The following is a 19,119-nucleotide window of genomic DNA, read 5'->3' as shown; positions in this document are numbered from 1 at the left end:
GATAATACTATTTACCGCTTAGGATACATTTTTCGCTGGGTCCCTATTCCTACATTTAAAGTCTCTAGGGCTTGGCAGTATGGCGCAACAGTACGTGCAACCATTGTAGCGTGTATAGCCTTTACTTTTAGTCTTTATAATTGAACGCACAAAATAATTCTAGTTTTTATTTTTAAAGAGTTAAAACATTTATTAGGTACAAAAATAAATTAATTATTACATACATTGTTAATATTTTAAACATATTAAATGTGGTTAAAATATAAATTGAATTGTTGCAACACTGTAATAACGACATTCTTTCGCGGCGTGCGACATGACGCGCCGGTGAATTTTAATATAAATTTGACGTAATTCTTCCGTGCATATCTAGAAAATAAGGTGAAATATAACGTTATATTGCTTACGATATGATTTTATTTGAGTAAATGTGAAAATAACCTATCCAATTGTGTTTGCAGACTTAACAATGGCTGATCAAGTGGATTCAATGTCAGACGCCGAATTGCGGACAAAACTGGCTGAGCATGGATTCCCTGTTATGCCAATAACCGCCTCCACAAGAAAACTGCTGGTGAAAAAGTTAAAATTAGTGTTGGATAACAAATGTAAGCCGCGGACTAGCGTTGACAACAAGGTTGAAAAGAGAAGGACACTCGCGCGCTATTCCAGCGGCGAGGACTCTGATTTAGATGATAAAAACAATAAAGATAAACGCGGCCGGAGAGCTACAACTGGCGGGTCCATGTTGCCGCCCGCGGTCAATAAGACTCGTCGCGCGCCTACGAAGAGAGATTCTCCGGCGAAACGCGACTCCGATAAAGGCTCAGAATCCGACGAGGAGCGGTCTCCCGTGCAAACTCACGAAGAGGTGGAGACCGTGACGACACGACGCGTGACGCACACGTACAGCGAGCCCGACGACTATGAGACGGGCTCCGACAGTGACGTGGACGGCGACAAGAAGACCGCCTCGCCGTTCCGCAGCAACTCGCGCGCCAGTGACACCATCTCCAGCACTCTGCCCACGGCAGACGCGGCGACCAGCCCGCCCAAGTCGTCGATATTCTCTCGACCCTCTATATCACCTAGTAACTACTCATCAACATTTAAATCCACACTGGGCTCGCAGGATCAGTTAAACTCTATTCGGTCACGGTTAGGCTTGACGTCGTCGCTGGCAGACAGACCCTCATTCAGCAACTACACATCAAGTTACATTAGTAACAGCTATCAACCGTCAACATCCACAGTGGATGAAGTAGAATCTCCATATTTAAGTAACTTCACAAGACGTTTGTCAGCTTTGAAGTCTGATCCACCAAAAACAACTTCATTTCTGGATAGAGACTCAACCAACGGAAGCACAGTAATCCCACGCAGGTCTTACATCACTGGTGTATCTAGATCTGACATAGGTGATTATAAAGTAACCAATGAGAAGAAATTGTTAAAAAATAACCTGGTGTCACTAGCACTGGTTGTGTTGGTTGCACTTTTTTTTTTTTGCTTATTCTTTATGTATATGGTAAAAAAGAATGACATAACATCTGTTGTAGATGATCCAAACAGTGTAATACCCATATGCCAGTTAAATATACCAGGCAACAGGCCAGGTATTAATTGTGTGCCTAAAGAACAAGTCAGTTATGCTAAAGATCTGCTTAAAGTTATACACCCAGAGTTGACTACAAGAACAGCTTCGTACAAGTGTGGCCAGCCAGGGGTCTACCCTTACCTGACTGAGAATGACATACTGAATATTGCAAGCTCTAAAGCTGAGACCTCTGACATTAGTCAATGTAGGACAGACCTCAATAACCTACAAGTTCTGCTCATCAATAATCCGCAGTGGGGACTCAGAGTGGTGGCACTGAAAAATGTTTATACAAAAGATGCAGAATTTTCCCCAATACAATCAACTGATGTAGTTGTCCAACACAGGGCCAGCCGTAATGTAGCAATCACTTTAATTGACCCTTCAACACCACTGTCATGCCTATTGCTCAACACGCTATACTCTGCTGGCTCTACTATTTTTGTGGTGTCTGTACTTACACTCTTACTGTTTGGGATACAACGTTTTTATAAATATTACATGAGCTATAAGAAAAGAAAAAGTGAGGAGGTATACTCCATGGTGGAACAGATAATAGACATAATTACTCAAGAAACCGAAGGGGAAGGAGCCGAACCCTACATATCCGTGGACCATGTCAGAGACACACTCATATCACCACAGAACAGGGAAAAAATGTCAGCAGTATGGGATGCAGCGGTAAAGTTTATCCAGAAGAATGAGAGCCGAGTAAGGATGGAAGTACAATCTGTAGATGGCGAGGACTGCCGCGTGTGGCGCTGGGTTTCGTCCAGCAGTCCGAAGAGGAGCGCCGCGTGGCAGGGGCAAGCGTTCGAGACGCAGGAAGGCTCCGTCAACAATCCTACGGTGTCGCCCACGCCGTGCCTCAAGATCAGGCACATGTTCGACAAGAACGACAACAACCCGAACCTGCGCACGGTGCTGCAGGATGTGATCCTGGAGAAGTGCGGCGACAACTGCAACATCCTGCACGTGGACATCGAGCGCAGCTCGTGCTGCGTGTACGTGAAGTGCGCGTCGCCGGCGGGCGCGGGCGCGGTGTACCGCAGCCTGCACGGCTGGTGGTACGACGGGCGCCTCATCACGGTGCGCTACCTGCGGCTGGAGCGCTACATGCAGCGGTTCCCGGAGTCGCCCGCGGCGCCGCCCTACCTGCGGCTCTCCCGCCCGCGCCGCGCCGAACACACCTAGACTGCAGGACAGACAGTGACAGTGCGCTATACTAAGTGTTCAACTCCTTGTTTGGTTCGATAGTTTGACTACGCCCTCAAAAACGTCTCGATGCTTTTTTTGGATTCATTTGTCGTTAACTTATACATAATAATCGAATAAGTTGCATAATATGTCATTGCTTAATGCTAATTCCGAATTTGTTGACATATCTATTATAAACAATTAATTTCGATAAAATTTATAATTTTCTTATTCTTGCCTGTATTTGTTTAGTTTATTTTTATTTGACATTGTAAGCATTGACTTGACGTCCGAAAGATTTGTAATTTTAAGTACTTTTACTGCTGTCAATTAAACAGTTATCTCGAAAGCATTTGTTAATACATAATATTTTATTCACATGAAGTCTGGTGCAAGATATTTTTCTTTGGAAAGTCATTATAAATAGTTTAATATAGCACACCAGGCTGTCAACTGCACATGCATTGAGTGCTCTGGATAACAATCCAGCGCACCAGTGTCAGTTGTCATTACTTTTAAACTAAGTTATATATTCAACATATACTTTGGTGTATCTCATCACCAGTACAATCACAGTTGGACTTTGTAAATACATCACAAGATTCAAAATGTTATGACTTGTTAGTAGCTGGGTTGCTTCAATTTGTTAAGAAATATTTTGAAAGGATTTGAAAGTTGTAGTTTTAACTAGTGTAAGTTTAGTGTATCTAATATAATTACAAAAATATTTTTTTCTACTCGGCAATAGCACAACATGTAACGTCTATGTATGTGTGAATTAATTGATAATATGTTGTCATTTAAGTATTTCTACTAACTTCACTGTTTAATGTTAGTTATTTCTATGGATTGATTTTTCATTTTCTAATAAATTTGATATAAGTTAATTGCGTATTTAATTTCACATCATAATTTACATTTTATTGAAAGTACACTCAGGCCTTTTACCCCTGAAAGAGTAGGCAGAGGTGCAACTAGTAATGCAAAAATAACACTATTAATGCAGAATAACAGCACCTAATTGTATTTTTGTGTTTTACTAAAGAAGTTTATTAATTTATGTCCTATAACAAAATTTTCCTTTATATATAAAAAAATATTTATACCTATATTTTGGTTATTTTCCAACTTCAATCTCAATATTATATTTTGTAAGCCTTGAAAAGATGATCATTTGATCAATCACTATCAGAGAGAAATGATAAAACAAAAATTAACGTAAAGCAATCATTTATTGGTCCCCTTATTTACAGTTAACATAGCTTAGTAGTTGATGAGCTGCGAGAGAGCGTGGAAGCAGCGCCACTTGTCCGGCAAGTAGAACGGCTCGAACACGTGCGGGAAGGGCGCGTCCCAGCCTGTCACCCGTGAGATCGGCGCCTCCAGGTGCAGGAAACATTCGTCCTGGGAACAATCGTGATGTAAAAGTTAAATAACTAATTTTTAGCAATTTTCTAGGTATGCCATAGATCAATAGTTGTGTAGGTTCAACATCGAAATACTAATAGGAATGTTTTAAAACAGGTTAGGGATGGCAAGTATACTATTCGTTTACCTGTATAGTTGCAGCTAGTTCAGCTCCAAAGCCTGAAGTCAAGGGGGCTTCGTGAGATATCAGGCATCGGCCAGTTTTCTTTACGGACTGTAAATAAAAATTATAAATTCAGAGCAACTTCTAGACATTTTGGCTGTGCATCACAAAAGTGTAATTTGTTTATATCCTCAATTAGCGGGTCTGGAACTAGTGATATAAAATATTGACAAAACAGATGACGCAATAGTTATTAGTGTATTCTAAGTGAATCACAATATTATAATGGACTTTATCCTAACAAATATAGTTATAATACGAGTGGGAACTTGTTACTTTGACTGTTTACACAGGAACTAAATAACGGTACGAAAACACAGATTAGCATGTTAAAACTTTAAATAGTAGGTATCTTATATCGTGCGTGACATAAGCATTTAAACTGTATTTTGTTATAATATTAGATCATTTGTTTAACAAGAAATTGAGAGTAGTTTCCTTTCTCTGGACGCAATGCCAATCTTTGAACATTCCGGTATGAAATGACCTGAACTACGCGTGATGACACAGAGGACTAACACTTGGCATGTTATATCTTAAGTGCCAGTTTCCAGTAAATTACAAGTGCGCGTAAACTATTAAGAGCGAAATGGAGATGCATTAGTTTCTATTTTTTTATTTCCTTATGAGGCAAAGCGGTCCGCCTGGTGGTCAACAGCATCCGTCGCCCATGGACTGCAATGCCAGAGGCACAGCTAAGCCATTGCCTACCCTAGTTCCACATATTTAGGCCGTTTTATCGAACTGAAAAGGCTCATTTTACTCCATTATCATGCGCACATTCATCAGTCATAGACAATAGAGGGATTGTATGCTATGTGCTATCTTGGTTTTCGGTATCGACAGTGGCCGCCGTTTGGGCGGTTTGTCTCAAGACATTCTTCATTCAGCTCATAAGATCTAGTATTTCCTAATGTCTTAATATTAATTTGAAAATCCAAACTGATACTCACATTGCAGACAGTCTCCTCGTCCCAGGGCAGTATAGACTGCAGGTCGATGACGTCACATTTGATTCCCAGTTTCTCCTCAGCCATCTGTGCCACCTCTAATAAGACATGCACTTGTGTGCCCCACCCTATTAGAGTTGCAGCGTCTCCTGGAACCAAAAATATTGACTTGTTATGTAAATATGTTGCTTATTCTTCTTTATGTAATTGCTTTTGGTATTTGTTGTGTATTAGACAACAACATTTTTTGACACAAATCATTTTAATTTTAAAATGAATATTGCGTTACCTTCACGCAAAACCTGAGCCTTTCCCAGAGGTAGTGTGTAGTCTTCCACTGGTACTTCTTCCGTAGCAGACCGGTACAGGATCTTAGGTTCTAAGAATATGCATGGGTCTCGCTCCCTGATGCAGGACAGTAGCAAACCCTTGGCTGCGATGGGACCACGTGGTACCACCACCTGTGAATGATAAGTTGTATTTCTGGCTAGGATAATAGTTAATGTAAAATAATATAATGATCTCATTATACTGGCTTATATTAAGTATAAAGAACTATCTACTAGATAAATAATTTTATTACTAAATTCCCTGTAATATGGTCTAGAATTTAGGCAGCAATTGCATTCAGTGAAGGTTAAATTAAGTTATAAATCCATGGTAATTAAAGTTATAACAACAATGAGAATATATGTATGTTTTAAATTTTAATTGAATCTATTTGTGAAAAGTTGTGGCATGTTGTCATCTGACCCTGAGTCCAGGTGCATGTGCGAAGAAGGCCTCCGGGCTCTGCGAGTGGTAGAGGCCGCCGTGCCCCACCGCGCCGCTCGGCGCCCGCACCGTCAGCGCGCCGCACGGGAACATGCCGCCCGACCGGTACCGAGCCTTCGCCGCTTCGTTCACTAGCTGGGGGGAAATAAAAAAAAGATTCTTTAAAAGACTTTCTTGCAATATTATATTAAAACCCTTAGCAATTTTTTTATTGCCTCTATAGACAGACGAGCTAAAGGCCCACCTGTAAGTGGTCACTGTTGGCCATGGAGCCGAGGCTTACTGTAGAAAACCTCATTCAAATAAGGACAAGTCATAACATTGAGGAATGTTGTGGGAGGAACTTTTAAGCTATAAACTTATATTAGAACTTCTACAATGACTTAACTTGCATTGTTGCTGCCATAATATATTGATAAAAACTTTTCAAACTGAAACTGAGGTACTGGCTGCTTGACATCGAATTACAATATATAATATTTTATAAAAATGGAATATAAACAATATTTGTCATTCTTTTTAATAAAATCTTTCCATATATATTATAATTCTCTTTGAATAAAATCTATGTCATGATTGTATCTTCTCAAATGATTTATTATTTTACACATAAAACCGTCAGATTAAACCGAAGCTTAAACATGCATTTAATTGTTTAAATATTTTAAATAACTCAAATAAAAAATAAAAACAAACTAAAAGAAAAAACAAATCTAACACATTCATCTGGCCCCTGTTAAATTTTAAATAAAAGAAAAAGGCTTTTATTTTTATAATATTAGACAAATACCTTTTTTTAGATTTAAAATGCTTATCTGATTATTCCCAAATAAGCACTTCAGGAATCTACCCTATTTTAAAATTTGTTAAAAAGGTAATCAAAGACACTAATCACATACACACCTGATCAAATGCTGGGAATATGTAGTCGGCAAACTGTATCTCGGCTATGGCTGTTGCTCCAGCGGTGGCCAAGCCTATTCCAAACCCTGCAATACCCTGTTCACATAGCGGAGTGTTGAACACTCGGTCCTTGCCATATTTTTCCTGGAATAATATACCGGGATAAATTAATTTCCAATATACTTTGCAATATTATTTTGGAACAAAATTTGTTATGCATGTATTATTTAAGTTATTCATCAAAAATGTTTTGATTAAGTAGGTAAAATATGGTTTAATGATCATGAAATACTAAGAAATAAAGTATTATGTACTTAAATAACATTTACATTAAATACTTTATCAATAATTAAATTATAAACAGTGGTCACATAGCATGGGGAACCCGAAAGGCACCCGGAACAAATTTTCATGTAGAAATTTGTTACATATTGATTATTTAATAAATAATAAATGCTATAGTAATTAAAGTTTACCTGTAAACCTAGAGCACATCTGAACACTCCACCAAAGCCCACATCCTCTCCAAAAAGCACAGCTGTTGGATCATTTTTCAATGTGATGTCCATTGCATTGTTTATAGCTTGCATCATGTTCATTTTTGTTGTTTCTCCTGGAAAAATCAATGTTATTTATGTAGAATGTATGGTTTAAAGTAGAATAATCCTCCAATTCTTTTTTTCTGTACTTGACAATGCATCCACTTTATATATTTAAGTAACCAGTTACACCCGATAATAAATATTTTAATTATCAATTAATAATTCAGTTGCAGCTGTATTACAGCATAAAAAATGAGGAGTCTTGGTTTTGGAGCAATATATTTATGTTGCTTCTGTTTGTAAGTAATTGTGACACTTACCATTGGGTGATCGGCTTGCCTGCCATTTGTATATAGTATATTATTCCAACAATAATCATTCTTTATATTCCGCTAGTATTTTAAGAAAATTTCTTTATGTTCAGCTAGTATTTGAAGAACATTTCTTCATGAGGCTTAAGATAAGGTAACTTATCAGGTGGACTATCTACAAACTGCCTACACTAAACCATTCCACTTAGAAATGTAAAAACTTAGATAAATTAATTTTGTCTAAGTCTTATGTTAATTTCTGTTTAAAGGAATCAGGAAATGTGGACAAATAATTCTAAGTTTTAGACTAAAAATGTGCAATTTCTTACCTTGCACTGGTTTTTCGTTGTCTGGGAAATATATAAAGTGTGAAGACAGTCTCTTAGAGTTATTACTCGCATTTTTCACAAATTTTGCGAACAAAACACTCTTTTTTGTAACTAAACTTGCCATTTTAACGTTTTCTAGCGTATTACAACTAAGGAAACTCTTAATCTATTAGGTAACAAGCATCGACTCTTATCTACAATTGTAATTAACTTCGTTTTGATTTAAATTCAGTGATAACATGCATGATGAAAAGAACTTGTTTATTCGGATTTCGTTTTGTTCGACAATTGTTGTGAAGGGCGATAATATTCTAATGATTCATAGTATTACACTTTCCAACTTTATTCCTTTACAATAAGATACAAATTATTAAAGCAAAATGAACTCACTTCAGCTACATACGTCAACAAACGTCATTGTGACAGTAAAACGTGTTCGAGTTACAAATTGTAAACATTACTGCTAATTGCGCTTATTTCTTATATTGCGACGTATTTTAATAGGGTCCTACCTACTAAATTAAAGTTTCAATATAATATAAAAATGTGCAAATAAAAATATTATATATTAATCGTCTGTATAATTTTTGTAAGCACCGTTTATGAACGGACCTAATATGACAATGTTTTTGATTGGCCAGCAAAAGTTACAGCGGGAATTTTAACGCAGCGAATATTTAAACTGTACCTAATTAAAAATAGTTTACAATATTAGGTTCGTTTATCATTTATTAACCAATAGCAGTGAACACACTTCAAGTTATTTAAGTAAGTGATTTATTTATCTGTTAAAAGAACTTTCAAAGTGCTTAAATCAAATAATATCTTATATTAAGAATTTTTTTTTTTTTTTTTTATTTATTTATTTATTTATTTACAGCATTATTATTTAATTACAATATTTGCTAGTGGCACCCAAACTAAGCTACGCTTGTATCTTGGGCTGCTACATTAAAAGTCACATATAAGTATTTAGCCGCAAGCAGAAAACAATGCAATTTATAATACTTAACTTTGAGCTAAATAATAAAATGTAATAATTGTTATAGGACACAATATTGTAGATGACAATCAAACAGTAAGTGCACAATACGCAATTTAATTATGTTTGCCTTATTAAGAAACTACATCCATGCAAAGTTTAACGCACCTATGAACTATTTAACATCAAAGCTTAGCTCAAAATTATAATAGGAAATTAAGAAATACTTTTTACTTATTGATACATAACCAACGAGTACTTAAACATACAGAAAATCCTCCATCATACACTAGTGTACTCCAGTTGTTTTTCGAATATTATAAAAGTAACTTTAAACTAGCAAGTTCTCGCAGCAATTTATTGCATATGAACTGCCAGATACGTTGATATAAGCTGCAATATTTCAATAATTCTATACACATGCGACTCACCGCAAGTCTTCATTATTTGGTGTATTAAGGTTAATAAGTTCCGCGAGCGATTTTTAAAAAAGGAACCCTATGTAACCGGTAGATAACATCTGCACAATCAAATCAACAAGTTTTTTTGCCAATCTAAGCTCCGTTTAATAGATAGGTACAGACACAAGAACCTACTATCTAAGTATAAACGACATCGTGATGTCGCCCGTTGCTTCGCGTTGTTGCATTGCTTCTAGCGGCACGAGCATATTTTAATACATAATAATACGAGGCGCGATGTCGCATTCTGTGTGAATTTTAGTAATCATTTTAGTTTTATTGATTGGTCTGAATACTTGCCTTTATTTTCAATATCAGAGAATAAAAATTTACTTATGTAACCTTTTTCTTAATTTTCCCATATTTTTTGCGTTACAACTAAGTACATTTCACAACGAGTAACATTTTAACAAGGTCCTTTTGATACGATTTCGTAACATCAAAATATCGAGTTTTATATTTTATTACTTACGTTTTTGTTTACCTTCGCCGACCATGGTCCAAAAGAACAACGAAAAATATTTGAAAGTCAATGTTTATTGTTAAGATGAAGGTCGCATTTCTTAAATAATCTTATATTGAAATCTATATTTAAATTTAATATAGATTTTAAACGGCTACGTTCGTTTAGATAACCATCACGTTTAATTCGTGTCCTTATTTACTTTAGAGGATCAGTTTATTTCGTTAATTGTAAAACAATTTTACCCACAGTATAGTCAACAAGAAAAGGAAATTGTGTTTTACTTCCGTTTATTATGCACTCACATATACAGATAGATATACATAGTACCAGATTACAAATACTTTTTGTAATTAATTTTCATATCTGCCTTTTCTACAGAAAGGAAAATTTACATAGGACACAGAGGGAAAGTAACTAATTATGAAATTCAATTAAATTGGTCCAAAAATAAAAAAGTAAACATTCAGTTACTTTTTTAAATCACGTCTAAAGATGTTTTAAAGTAGCTTCTTCAGTTGAAATTGTAACAAGTAAGTTGTATTTGTAGTTATGTCAAATGTAATCTATGCTGTTATATAAAGCTGAAGAGTATCTTTTTTTAAACTCGCTATTCGCAGGAACCACTAAACCGATTTTGATTTCCTTTTCACTTGGATGCTACATTATTTCTGAGTGCTATAATTTTTATTCCGAGAAAATATTTCTTCCGGTATAAGTTTTTCACGCGGGCAGAGCTGCGAGCAAAAACTAGTTCACTAATAACTTTTCAGTACAGCGTATTTCACCAGTCTTTCTAGAAACGTAAATAAACAAATATACATTATTTTATCCTTACCTTCTTTATCAATTGTAATACACTTGCAGGGTCAAAAGGTGATATTTTCCGATAGAGAACCCGTCAGAACATAGTTACTAATATGTATAAATACAGTCTGCAAATCGTTCTGATGATAATTAGATTCTACAGAAATTTTACATAAAGGGAAACCAACAGAAATAGGATTATATGAACCCTTAGTCACTGTAGACTTGTAATGTACTTCCGTAACTCTTGCAAATTTGTCGCAATCGTAATTTTTTATTGTAAACCAGCTAAAGATATGACTGTTTTAATTAGAAAGGTACAATTAGTGTCATAAAGGATTTATTTGAATTTTGACAAAATTACTGCAACTAGGTAGGAAAATACACAATAACTACTTAAGTTTATTAGTAGCTAAGTTTTTACTGAAAACTCCACCTGATTTCCAGATTAACACACTCATTACCAGCGCTGCCGAGTAACCTACCACAAACAGTAATTAATCCTTAACTTGTGCAACAAACTCGCAACCTACAAGTTCGAACTTTGTTATACTTAACGAAAGTTATCGTTTTACAAGGTTTCTACGCGAATGTGTTTTTTTAAACTTTAATTAAATTAATCGGTGTGTTGTGTAATGATGGTGTGTTTATTGGATCGGTACCAATATTTTTGATGCAGTTGTGTTCTGGAAGGACAATAAGAATTTCGGAGGTATGTGAATTTTGCCAACCCGCCCTAGGCTAGCACGGTAGACTAAGGCTTAAACCCTCTCAGTGATAGAGACCACCCGTGCCCAGCAGGGCACGCTGCAGTGAGACAGTATATAATACAGGGCTGGTATACAGGTATGTATGGCAACATTGTATTAGAACAGTATATATTGTATATGTTCTACGAAAGTTACTTTTACTTTTAGCACAAGAGAGCGGCCGACGACTCCTCGTGTTGCTTCACTCATACCCTAAATATGGGGATAAATATTAGCTAATTTAGGAAACACCTCGCTATATACGTCTTGGCTGTATTCATTAGACATTAGGTGAGAGGTCCACAGATCGACAATGTTGATTTAGGATGCAAATGCAATCAATAGTTTATTTCATAAATCTTAAACTTTTGTAGATGTGAGTTTGTGGAAATGTTTAGATGATTACTTTTAAACACAGTTTGATGAACACGCAGACACAAGAGAAACATTACACGAATAGACCATATCCTTAATTAATATTTTATTATCCCAAAAAAGTATACATTGGGTCTTTTACGCGAAATAGATGTTTAACGAGCATAGCTTTTTCTCATAAGAATCTATGTTGTATCTATATTGTATCTCTTATTACACTGGCAAGTATTTTTAGTAACAATACAATCGTTGACGAGGGCCATGTTTCAGAGGTCTAATGAATTCGCTCTTCTTTCTAAACTGCACTTAGTTTCTTTAGCTCCAAGTATTCATCAATGGATACCAATGGCGAAAGGTGAAATTTTCGAAAGGGAACCCAAAACAACACATTACATGCATAAATACGGTCTTTAAACTGTTGATAATTAGATTCTGTAGAAATTCTAGATAAAGGGAAGTCGATAGGAATCTGGTTATATGGACCCTTTGCCCTTGGTAGATAGGATCACTTCCCTTTACTCTCTTTCACTCTCGTGTCTGTTTAGGCAATAAAAACAAATCTGTGGATAGTATTAAAATTATATGTTTCTCTGTAGGATCTGCTTTCTCGGTAGGATTCCAAGTTTAAAAATGTTCAGATTGAACATAATAAATACTTTATCATGATTAAATAGAACAAAAATGAGGTTCAATACTATAATTTATATTCAATTGTAGAAAGGAAGTATTGAAATAAAATATATGTATTTCAATTTATCTCATGAACCGAAGAGGACAGAAATATTTCCAGTTATCTGCGAACGATCGCACTGTGGCAACACTGTGATTGCGCACGCGGGTTGCGCATCTGCACTCTCCGTCGGATCATACGTAACGTGCGTCTGCCGATCCCCGCAGCGTCGCTATGGGCTCATTTTAATTCTTAAATTAAAATCATTTTTTTCTTAAATGCCGTCATTCGACCCCGCGGATCCTAGATCGGACTACGGGCGAGACCATCTTGTATAAGTTAACAAATGTTAACTCTGACGATGCTCAATTTTTTTAAAGAGTTGACGATTTATTACTGATAAGATATTACGAATTACGATCGACAACTCATGTCGAAATTATCGTCCCAAGGTCAAGTATATTTTACTGTATATTAAAACACAAAATAAGTAATAAGAATTACGTCATTGTAGCTCATAGTTCTCGTTTCACGTGTTCTAACGACAGCTGGAGCAAAATAACAGCTCTAGTAAAAGAGTTCAACGCGTCTAACTACCGTTGCTAGACGAACATCTGAAGTGATCTTATTCGTGTAGTAACAAATACTATGAGACCATAGCGATGTATTTCCATTAGTCACTGTTAGAGAAACAGGTTCGAATATTTAGAATTTTGTTTCTAAAATCACATACCACATTTAATTTCCATCGATATTTCTTTAAATAGTAATATCCAAGCAGTATGATGTCTGATAATTATATTCACTTTGGAAGTTTAATGCGTATTCAGTATTAGAAGTACCTATAATTATTTACACTAGTCATTCAGAATTAACAATTATTATGGGAGGCATTGTGACTAATTTGTCTTATACGGAACCCAAACGATTAACTCACCCTGACATTCAAATAGAAAGGACGTAATCAATTTAATTACAAACGCCATACACAAGTGATTATTGTAATGATTGACGGTAATGTTGTGTAACGTGACACCTGTATGTGTACCACGCTTTGTAAGGCCTCGTCTACACCAGCAGATTTCATCGTGCGTTTATTTTATTATGTAGTAATGATTGCTTGAGGCTTTCCTAGCGTGGAAATGTTGTTTCGGGTTAGAATGTTGATTGATTTTATGAAAGTCTTCTATCAAAAAGATTTATTTAGTTCTTTATTCATTCATTTTTAACCTCGGTTTAACGCCCTGTGTGGGCATATATATAGGTACAGTGGAGCGGTTATTCGTGGTTCATTGGGTGCATTTTGGGTTAAAAATTATACTCTTATCTCATATATTTGCAATCTTACTTTTATTAAATCTATTGTATATTTGTTTATAGCCAAATATTGGGGTCCATTCCCAGGTTGGAAAACATTTTGTGTAAATTTTCATAGTACAGTTTGCTCAGTATTCGATTATCAGACGTCAGTCCCTGAGCGGTCTAGAGAGGTTTCAGGTGGTTAGTAAAGATGAGAAGAGGGATACACATTTTATTTATAATTTGTTTTTTTTTTAATAACTGTCGTCATAACTTGCTTCCCTGACAAACAGTCGAAGCAAATACCTTTGTGGACTTCTAGTTTAAAAAGATGGCAAAAAGTTTAATTACTAGACATCATGAGGTATTCAATATCTCCAGGTGGTTACTGATTACTTCGGGGCGGTCTGTATGGGCCGAAGAATGCCACCGCGGTTTTTGGTCGGTATGGCGGTGGTATACAGGGGTTAGGGACTCGGTCCAATGCTCGCTCGGTTGATAATTTACTCCCGAGCGTCGACATTGGGCCGTAAGACTGGTGAATCCAACATAACCGTTTCACTCACCTCTAACTGACGGTAGCTATTACGTGTTTATTCCCCGCGAAGAAAAAGAAAAGGTGGTTACTGCTTAAACAATCATTAACCTGGAGCAAAGGGTTGGAGAATGTGACATTGCGTCACTCCCACTCGTTGGACTCGTGACCTAATGCTGAGGCAACATGGCGCCGTCACTATCAGCTGTCAAATTTTGACATCACTAACCGCAAAAGTCACGTTCGAGTCTCGTTCATAGATAGCATTGTATAATACAATTAGGAAATAAACACTACAATTTACTTATAATGAGGTATTATAGACCTCTTTTTTCCCGTGACTCTGTTCGGGTAAGTTTTTGACAGTTATTTTCGTTTTTGCAGGCTCGCTAGTGATGTCAATGAACCTGGTGGTAATTCTTATAGTTAAAAATTATGTTGACTATGGAGAGATGTTAGCGAAGATCGGTTAAATTTGTGATGGTTATCAGCTTTTCTGGTGTTTTTTTTTATTTATGTTTTAATGGAATAATATATATCATATTTTCCCTATACTATAATAAGGTGTTACAAACATACATACATTTTTATACCACTATCGCTGATCGAAAGAAGCGCGGCTAACGATTTTGCAACATTAGCACATAGGGGTTTAGATAAAGTGCAAGACTATCTCTCAGCGGGATGCAATTTAATGCTTAATGTTTTGAAATATTAATAAAAAAAGATCTCGCCAAAGATCGCACCATCGATCATCGACCCAAGGTCCTGCTTTCGATTCTATGTAAGGAATTATTTGAATGAGATTTCTATTTTGTAAACAATGTTCGAAATGCACTCGTTTTGCCGAAGTTTCGCTTGACATTATAAAAATACTGTTAGTAAGCTTTGGGTCTACCATCTAGGGGAATTAGCGTGACAAAGTAATATAAATCTTTTTCTCGGGCTAATGAGATCTATTATTGGTAAGTCATGTGTCCGCTTGGACAACGACCGTGGACAAACTGTGAACGCAATAGTGGCACGCTAAGTGCGTCGCGTACTGGATCCGTGTGTAAATCCGATTTTAAAAAAGAAAGAAATTGTTTCGAGGGAACACTACCTTTCATCAAACCAAACTCTATTGGGACCCTATTGCTGATGAGTTTTGTGTCCTTATAAAAATATATTCAAGTTTACGAGAGTAGTTCTGTATCGTGCAACAAGGTTATGAAAATTGCTATTGTTTATATACAGGCGCTTAGTAATGAATGATCATACTAAGAAATGCAGGCACCGAATTAAAACAGTATTTAGGACAGGTTTGGGTACTGGTATATCGGAGTTGGACTTAAACACTGCGCGTCAAAGGACTGTTCCAAGGTACAGTGAAGTATCATTCCTAATTACTATTATCTAAAACCGCACCCACGGGTGTTATAACTTATTGCCTTTCACACTTAGACATTACCAAAGAGAGCGTTAACCTTCGCGGTCTTGGCTGCATCTGCTCGTTACCGCAAAATATCTAGATTTTTTTTTAATTAATACGACTAACAAACAAAGTACTTTCATATTGCTCGACGTCAATAATAGACAGAGCATTGCACATACGACTTGACCGTGAAAGGTTAGGCATACAAAATTTCCATTCCGTCCCGTGATATGATAGGGTACGAGATAAAAGTAATATCTCCTATATAAAAAGGTAAAGCCACTCTCGCGCACCTCCTTGTGCGGTGCATTTGATATTACTTAAACTAACCTTTGATCTATTGCCCAAGCCAGATGATACGTTTAAATTTTGTAACGCGAGATCGGACGGCGGCATGTAATCAGATTGCCATTAACTTTGATTGATAATTTGGAAATGTATGTTACTTGAAAGTGCGATTGCGGGTCGTTCGGAATCGGAATTGGTATTTGTATTAATATTAAAATCGGGATTGGTTTTAGCTAGAGTATTCTTTTGGGGCCGTCGTTAACTTTTTTTGACTACGAATGACTTGATTTTAACATTCTCTGGAATTTGTATGAATATGACTACTATTTATCTGCGATTTTCTTTAGTGCCCTTCCTTTTTGCCTGTCAAAGACGTGACGTTAATATTCTCTGAGGCATCCGAAGCCCGATCATACAATCATACCAAGTCGTTGTCCTGGTTATCGGACCTAAAACTTCTGAGCCTATAAACTTCCATTATACAAAGGTAGATAAATATTTAGACATTATACCCCAAATATGTAGAAGCGCCGGTATCGGGTGTCAGCGTGGTATTTAAAAGTCTTCGGCGCGTCGGCCCGGCGGCCCGTCGCCTATTTGCATATGTGTTTATCGTGTACTCCTCCTAAACACGATTTAGCAATAAACGTTTTTAAGGTGGGTGTAGGATGGTCGATATTATTTTGGTAACTTGAACACCAAAGCTCATGGAAACGCTGGAAATGTAATGTTGGAACTCTCAGCATTTCATGAAATGATCGAAATGTATCAGTACAGTAACAATTAAAATTTTTATGAAACAAGAGTACACCGTATTGATAGTGTAAGTTTTGCGAACGTAGATAGATTTAGGCTCTGTCGGATGTAGAACAAATTAGAAGCTGGCGGATCATTTAATGATAACTTTGATTCGGGATGGATGTTGTTGACGCCCAGGGAGTATTTAAGTGCGTCGGAGATTTTAAACCGCCCTACCGTTTAACCACTCACTCTCATACAACCCAGAAATTAATCTAGATATTACTCACTTGCTTATTTACCAGTATTTACTATAATAACATTAGCTACAATATCCTTCAAACCGTTACACACAAACGCCGCCATTCTAGATTGGAGAATGAAATAGACAAAGCGAACATGACCACATTCCCGCACATGAGACTTAGTAACGTGGAGATTGTGTATTGTTAATTTAGTATACATTATATATGAATATAACGAAATATTATACGAATGAAATCATATGAAAAATTACAGGCAATTTATATCCTCTTTGTATTATCGAATCATTGTTTTACATAACAATGTCATTAATTTATTTTATAAATTACACGTCCGTCGCCATGACCGATAATGTGACGTCAACTTATATATTTTGTACGTAATTTTTATTAATGTTTAAGGTCCGAAATACAAGACTCACGCCGAAGACTTATCGAAGTAGTGAGCGTCTTCTTTGTCATTAAATTACTTAATACTTATGATAAAAATCTAATTTACGTAAGAATTCCTAAGAATTTCGAAGGTATGTGAAGACTGCCAACTCGTTTTGGAAACCGGTTTTGAAATTGAACCCAGAACCTCATGGATCACAGCCCAAGGGCTTCCCCTAGACCAATAAGGCAATATCTATAAAAATATAAAACTAATAAGCTTTTCTCTGTCCATCCTAGTAATTTTTTTCTCTACTCAATGGCTTTTTTGTTCTTGGTGTTGCCAGTTTCAAATTTTAATTAATACCAATACAATTGCTGTATATATTCCAAATGATAACAGAAATGTGTCTAATGATTACGATTTTAATGCTATTCTATACCAGCCTTAAAAGCCTAAAGGATACTTGAGCGGTGTTTATATTGGTTCGTAAGCAGCGCTTAACATTTCCATCGCATAGTTGCCTGCGACATACAAGCTTACTGTTGGATCAGACGATAGCCTAATTTCTGTACACCTATATTAGTCCTTGAAGCATCTCAGCCTGGCGTTGCTATGGCAACATTGACATTAGATGTTCAGTCGCATATTTAACAATATTAATCTCTTAATCATGTCCTTAAATCGTAATATATGAGTACTTACAATACTTGCCATTGCCAGAAATGAAAAATCGCGGACAAACAAACAGGACACAATACGAAACACATACCAGTTACAAATATTTTTTTTGGTAATGACTAAAGACTTAAAAGAAACAATAGGGAATCTATCTATTCGTTATATAAAGATGAAGAGTTTGTTTGTTTGAACGCGCTAATCTCATGAACTACTGGTTCGAATTGAAAAACTATTTCTATTGAATGCGCTACGGAAATGGCTAAAGTTACACAACAACCGTGTGTAACAGACTTATTTTTCTTAAAAAGTTTTAAAAAATAAATTTTAGTATAACAATGTACCCCCTCCTTCCCTCCACCACGTCTGTATGCCTGTCCGAACGCAATAAATTCAAAAACTACTCAACGCATTTCCATGAAATTTGGAGCCCCAGAGAAAGACATAGGCTTTCTATTCCGGGCAAATATACAGCGGGATTTTAACCCCGGAAACGTGAAACGTGGGCGAAACTCTGAGTAAAACCTAGTCTTGTAAAAAAGTTGTTGCTCACGAATTTTCAAGGGAACACGTTGTCCCGATAAAAAAAATACTATGAACTTTTTATTTACGAAATCTTGTTAAGTTTGTTGTATGTTGTTAGGAACAAATGCAACCGCTAAACGAATTTTGATGAACTCCGATCGACCTGTTTTTTCATGTACACATTTTTTTGTCTCAGATAAGTACATAGCCGTATTTACCACGAGCGTAGCTGGGAGCAACACCTTGTATATGTATTCCACGATACAACAGTATTTACGATCATTTGACGTCAAACCTAGGGTCCA

At 36.3% G+C, this 19,119-nt stretch overlaps 2 protein-coding genes across 2 annotated transcripts; one reads left to right on the top strand and one right to left on the bottom strand.

Annotated features, from left to right (window-relative positions):
* The first annotated feature begins 250 nt into the window (after nt 1–250).
* Nucleotides 251–3,681, top strand: LOC115443498 (inner nuclear membrane protein Man1-like). The gene is made up of 2 exons (XM_030168936.2): nt 251–381; nt 462–3,681. Exon 2 carries the CDS (start codon nt 470–472, stop codon nt 2,789–2,791), a length of 2,322 nt encoding a protein of 773 aa, XP_030024796.2. The 5' UTR covers nt 251–381; nt 462–469; the 3' UTR covers nt 2,792–3,681.
* Nucleotides 3,682–4,007: 326 nt separating this feature from the next.
* On the bottom strand, nt 4,008–8,513 carry LOC115443522 (2-oxoisovalerate dehydrogenase subunit beta, mitochondrial). Its single transcript, XM_030168960.2, has 8 exons — nt 8,195–8,513; nt 7,489–7,625; nt 7,013–7,156; nt 6,089–6,244; nt 5,625–5,796; nt 5,339–5,484; nt 4,350–4,436; nt 4,008–4,198 (listed from the first exon to the last, which is right to left on the bottom strand). The coding sequence occupies exons 1-8, from the start codon at nt 8,316–8,318 to the stop codon at nt 4,058–4,060; spliced, it is 1,107 nt and encodes a 368-aa protein (XP_030024820.1). The 5' UTR covers nt 8,319–8,513; the 3' UTR covers nt 4,008–4,057.
* Nucleotides 8,514–19,119: the final 10,606 nt, after the last annotated feature.

This window comes from Manduca sexta, chromosome 20, assembly GCF_014839805.1.
Source record: "Manduca sexta isolate Smith_Timp_Sample1 chromosome 20, JHU_Msex_v1.0, whole genome shotgun sequence".
Classification (NCBI taxonomy): Eukaryota; Metazoa; Arthropoda; class Insecta; order Lepidoptera; family Sphingidae; genus Manduca; species Manduca sexta.
Note: the sequence above shows the minus strand (reverse complement) of the source record. Positions and strands in the feature narration are given on the sequence as shown.